Raw genomic sequence first — 6,064 nt, 5'->3', positions numbered from 1 at the left:
GATGATGCTGCTTACCATTTTGCAGAATTAAAAGAAGCCAGCGACCAGAAAGGGCTCTGTGTCACTAAAAATGGTTGTGTGAAATGAATATGATAAGGTTTCTACATTCAATCAAAATCACATTCTTAAATACATTACATCCAACTACTGTATATTGACATTATGGTATAATGTATTGGAAACAAGTAAATTGAAAGACCATATATATTTTATTCTCAATAAGGCAAAATACAAAGAATATTCAGGACAGACTCTGAAATCCCATTAGTAACAAGTAATACTTCACAATAATTTTAAATTACATGTTATTCCGAGTTCGAATAACTACCTCATCAGAGTACCTTTACTTAATATTGCATCCATAATATATATCTCTGTTCTCAATATTTTAAAACTAACCCAATTTAGACTACTGTACTTTGTATGCTGATGGTTTTTGAGAAAAACTAAGTACAGCATACTGTATTAACTTCTACAACTGCTTGACATAGAGAAATACCCCTAATTCAAAATACATCTCGGATCAATTTCAAAAGGGATACAGCTTTCTCACATGCAGTAGAAACTGAGATGGTTTTTCTTTTGATCAAATGTACATCTCACTCCAACATCCATTCAATCTGATCAACAATATACATTTCATAGATTTACATGTCTCCATATCAAATACAGAACATACATTATTAGCACCTGATTCTAAAGACATCATTGATGATGATGTTGACGACAATGATAATGACAGACAGTGGTGAAGCAGGAGACAAGGCATACAATACAGAAACAAAAATGATTGATAAACATATTGATATACACTACCAGTCAAAAGTTTGAACACCTACTCATTCAAGGGTTTTTCTTTATTATTTTTTTTACATTGTAGAATAATAGTGAAGACATCAAAACTATGAAATAACACATCATCACAATCATGTAGTAATCAAAAAAGTGTTAAACAAATCAAAATATATTTTATATTCTTCAAAAAGCCACCCTTTGCCTTGATGACAGCTTTGCACACTCTTGTCATTCTCTCAACCAGCTTCATGAGGTAGTCACCTGGAATGCATTTCAATTAACAGGTGTGCCTTCTTAAAAGTTAATTTGTGGAATTTCTTTCCTCCTTAATGTGTTTGAGCCAATCAGTTGTGTTGTGACAAGGTAGGGAGGGTATACAGAAGATAGCCCTATTTGATAAAATACCAAATCCATATTATGGCAAGAACAGCTCAAATAAGCAAAGAGAAACAACAGTCAATCATTACTTTAAGACATGAAGGTCAGTCAATACGGAACATTTCAAGAACTTTGAACGTTTCTTCAAGTGCAGTCGCAAAAACCATCAAGCGCTATGATGAAACTGGCTCTCATGAGGACCACCAAAGGAATGGAAGACCCAGAGTTACCTCTGCTGCAGAGGATAAGTTCATTAGAGTTACCAGCCTCAGAAATTGCAGCCCAAATAAATGCTTCACAGAGTTCAAGTCACAGACAACTCTCAACATCAACTGTTCAGAAGGGACTGTGTGAATCAGGCCTTCATGGTCAAATTGCTGCAAAGAAACCACTACTAAAGGACACCAATAAGAAGAAGAGACCTGCTTGGGCCAAGAAACACAAGCAATGGACATTAGACCGGTGGAAATTTGTCCTTTGGTCTAGAGTCCAAATTGGAGATTTTTGGTTTCAACCGCCGTGTCTTTGTGAGATGTGGTGTGGGTGAACGGATGATCTCCACATGTATAGTTCCCACCGTAAAGCATGGAGGAGGAGGTGTTATGGTGTGTGGGTGCTTTGCTGGTGACGCGGTGTGTGATTTATTTAGAATTCAAGGCACACTTCACCAGCATGGCTACAACAGCATTCTGCAGCGATACGCCATCCCATCTGGTTTGGGCTTAGTGGGACTGCTGCATCAAATAACCTGGCCTCCACAATCCCCCAACCTCAACCCAATTGAGCTGGTTTGGGATGAGTCGGATTGCAGAGTGAAGGAAAAGCAGCCAACAAGTGCTAAGCATATGTGGGAACTCCTTCAAGACTGTTGGAAAGGCATTCCAGGTGAAGCTGGTTGAGAGAATGCCAAGAGTGTGCAAAGCTGTCATCAAGGCAAAGGGTGGCTATTGGAAGGATCTCAAATATAAAAATATATTTGATTTGTTTAACACTTTTTTGGTTACTACATGATTCCATATGTGTTGATGTCTTCACTATTATTCTACAATGTAGAAAATAGTAAAAATAAAGAAAAACCCTTGAATGAGTAGGTGTGTCCAAACTTTTGACTGGTACTGTACATGGTTCAGAGACTTGTGTCATCTCTAACATTTTGGAAGACAAAATGCGTCAATACAAATGTTTAACGGTAGTAAAAAGTCACCCTAAATGATTTGTTTTATATACAATTTGTACAGATTTGTATTTAAATAAACATGCAAGTGTTACGTCTTTCTATTGAATGTCAGAAAAATTTATTTTACCCTGGATTTCTTCAAGTTAACTAATTATACTTACCATATTTCAATGTAACAAACAACCCATACAACGATATCTTCTAAACTCATAAAATTATATTCAGTAAAACATTTTTAAAAAAAGAATGGCTGACAAGCAAAAGGGGCAGAAAAACAAATAAATATGAGCGAAAGACTTACGAGAACTGTTAAAATCATCCTAAATCATCTTTTGTACATCTGAATATATGGAACACAAGTCTTGAAGCTGTACTTAAAAGTGTACCAGTGTATGAAGACATAGGAGTGGCTACACAAGCACCCACACCCAGAGGAATATCTATGAGAAAAGTGGCCTCCAGCTTAAGGTATAAAATGGCTTCATTAAGCCATCCATGTTTGGTTACTAAAACAGAGCTATATATACACATATACCAGTAAACCAGTGGACAAGCATAATGCACAAGCTAAAAGCATTGGACATGTGTGTCAAACATTTGTGTCAAACAAGAGTGGAAATTCCTGATTTCAAACTAAAAGCCCCAAAATGATTTTCAATGAATTTAGTTTTAAAAAATCCTGCATAGATAAAAAAAAAATCTTCCTCTACTCTTTGAGTGCAAGAAGAAATAACAGTTTTCCCCAAATGACAAGGGAGCCAATGAGGGGGAAGAAAAGGTACTAGTGTTTCCAGCATGTGTATACTGTAAGTGGGCTAATAAGAAAAGTCCTTCATCATACAATATCACTTATGCATTAAGTACATTTTTCTGTTCAAAATCACTCATGTCCACATTTGCCTTGCTGCAAAATGAATGACAATACAAAATAACCTTCGAACACGTAAATATTAGGCCAGTTTACCACTACATTAGCTCAATTTGTTATATTATATAACCTGTACCATAAATATAGACCATAGATTACTTATTTATTTAAGTTTTGTAGTACACAAATTACTTTTATACTATGTAGAGAACCCAGTAACCACTTTTAAACATTTAAATATTACATTTTCATATACAATAGAAATACTTTGCATTTCATAGCTCTTTCAACCCTGTTTTCAATCCTATTAATCTGAAAGTTAAGAACTTTAAACAGAGCAACTGCTTGGTACATAAATAAAATCTATATTGGCCATGTATTTTGTGACTGGAATATAACACTCATGTGCTTACAACAATGTAATCTACGTATGGCTAATGAGCACCACCAATGTGTATGCTACATAACTTATTAGAATAATTGTAGTCTTAAAATGTGAGTGCATTTATGTCCTTCCTTGCAGTAACGTTCTGCTTTCACCGGGCAATTTTTGCAGAAACGATACTAATAATTACATAGTGTTTCAAGGATAACATTTGCCATACCAACCACACCATTCTGTGCCTTAGAAAAATACACCAACAGCAACCCTTTCCGGTACAGATCTATAAGGAATCAATGGAACAATAACACCTTGTTTAGAAATGAACATCTCGCAGGGCAATTCATAGGAAGAACTCATTGACAGATAATGAATATATTGTGGTGCTTCAGAACGATGAAAGTAACTTCAACAAAATCAATTGAATGGTGCATCACAGGCTAACACCAATATGGTCAGCCGCAAGCTACCTCCACTTCAATGGCAACTGTTAGCGTAATGTGTGTATGCATCAGGGATACCTGTCAGGCAAACCAAGCTCTCTTGTCACTTCACACACCATCAGGGCTGCCTTCAACCCACTGATCACAGCTTGAGTCCAGTACTATTCCAAAGTCATTTTTGGAAGCTTGAAATTATTCTTAAAATGTCTCCAAAGCATTTAAAATCCTCACCAACCTGGCTGGATCTGCATTTCAACGTATGGTATATTCTAGTTTCCTGTATATCAGATACAAGGCACAAAAAAGATAAGAGACAGACCTTAGTTTTAAAGCACCTTTGGTTTGAGGGAGGTACTTTGGTAAAAATAATAACACATTAAAAGCCGAATGTGAATAATGTGCTTATAGCCTATAGAATAAAATGTATTTAGTGTATTTCATCTAAAATAATTCAGCAAAGGCATTGTGCCAAATAGAAAAATGGCTTTCCTTTGCACAATCCAAAGATATGACCGAGGAAAACGCTGATAGTGGATATAGCTAGTATGTACAAATAGATCTGTGCAGTTGGAATCCTCCTCCTCCGTGTGGGACAGTCGTAGGTGTAAGATGCTCCATATCGCTCAGTGTTTTTGGCAAGCTGGTGTAGAAAATGGACACAGTGTTATAGATATGTCTGAGGCAGATAAGTTCACGTGTGCATCAAGGGGCAGCGGTGCGTTGTGGTGGACGGTGTGTGTGGAGTGTATATAGCGTCCTTCAGGGAATGAGCTTAGCATCCAGCCTCAGCCAGTGTAGGCCCTGCCGCGTGAAGCGCACCAGTTCAGTCATGCTGCTGGTGTTGAAGATCAAAGGGCCCATCACCTTGTCCAGCTCCGTGAAGAACTCTGCAAAACAGACAGGAGACATAACACAACCAGGGTGAGTAAGGTAAACACTTAACAGAGACCTCTAGCCCAGGAATGGCTTGCCAGGTCAACACTTACAGAGCTAGTTTCACTTAGATTATGGATTCATCCAGGAGCCTAATATAACGTCTTCAACAAGCAGTAGATAGCCCAACTCCCAAGGTATCAATATCCTAACACCACCGTAGGCATTCCATAGAGATAGAGGAGGAGAGCAAACGAGTCGGGTACCTTTCTGCTCTTTAGATAGCTGCTCTGCTTGGTCCCACACCTCGGTGGCGAAGAGGAAGTTGGAGGTGACCTGGACGTAGCTGGCAGCCATCTGGTGGATGCGCTGGGGGATGGTTACCGAGGAGCTGCCGCTGGTGCTGGCTGTGCCTGACGAGTAGCTACCAGCACTACCTGGGGACAGCTTGGGAGAGACTGGCGAGGGCATGCCAGCCGCTTTACTGGAAGACAGAGAGATACAGATGGCTGGTAAGCGGAGAATCACAACCACTCAAAACAAGATGATTCACCATGATTCAGCATAATGTCTGGACCATTAATTGACAAGAGAAATACATTTAAGAAGACTGTTGGTCTCAAGACAGCATACATCATACAACTAATAAAATGTCTTACCTTCCCATTCCAGGAGAGGGAGCTTGGGTGTTGCTCAAGGAATTCTGAAAAACAAATTGAAACGCAGAACAAACATAAGCAATGCAACTTGACTGTCTCTCATTCTGCTAATCCATACAATACTAAATTCAAGGAACACACATTTGAAGTGACAATATTACAACTCCTATGAACATGCACCAAGGAAAATGAATTACCTTCAGATGCTCTGTGAGTGTTTTAGAGTATTTCAGTGCACTCTCTTTTCTCAGCTTGAACAGTCTCAGGTAGAGGAGGGACTGGCATCGCAGGCTGGAGTAGGAGGGAGGGATGAATGAATGAGTGTTAGCAGGGGAATAATGACGATCCAGTCCAGACACACTAAATGGAATATATCAAGCTATGAGTCAGGACACCTACCACAACACTGCTAGCCTTTTGTCTGCTGACGTAGCATCTGGGGCCATGTAGCTCTTTAACTTCATAGTGTACCTGAAATACACACACACA

At 38.6% G+C, this 6,064-nt stretch overlaps 1 protein-coding gene across 3 annotated transcripts in view; it reads right to left on the bottom strand.

The window, feature by feature from the left end:
• Nucleotides 1–2,224: 2,224 nt before the first annotated feature.
• The window catches only part of LOC121579207 (AF4/FMR2 family member 4-like), a 34,022-nt gene continuing 30,182 nt past the window's right edge, over nucleotides 2,225–6,064 (bottom strand). For all 3 annotated transcript variants that reach the window (XM_041893588.2, XM_041893589.2, XM_041893590.2), the window contains 5 exons: nucleotides 5,975–6,046; nucleotides 5,773–5,866; nucleotides 5,576–5,619; nucleotides 5,183–5,400; nucleotides 2,225–4,930 (listed from right to left, as the gene is read on the bottom strand). In XM_041893588.2, the coding sequence (XP_041749522.1) occupies nucleotides 4,803–4,930; nucleotides 5,183–5,400; nucleotides 5,576–5,619; nucleotides 5,773–5,866; nucleotides 5,975–6,046 (556 nt within the window). In that variant the 3' untranslated portion in view covers nucleotides 2,225–4,802. The remainder of the gene's footprint in view (nucleotides 4,931–5,182; nucleotides 5,401–5,575; nucleotides 5,620–5,772; nucleotides 5,867–5,974; nucleotides 6,047–6,064) is intronic.

The sequence above is a fragment of the Coregonus clupeaformis genome, chromosome 13 (assembly GCF_020615455.1).
Source record: "Coregonus clupeaformis isolate EN_2021a chromosome 13, ASM2061545v1, whole genome shotgun sequence".
Taxonomy (NCBI): Eukaryota; Metazoa; Chordata; class Actinopteri; order Salmoniformes; family Salmonidae; genus Coregonus; species Coregonus clupeaformis.
The sequence above is the reverse complement of the archived record's forward strand: the minus strand, read 5'-3'. Positions and strand labels throughout refer to the sequence as shown.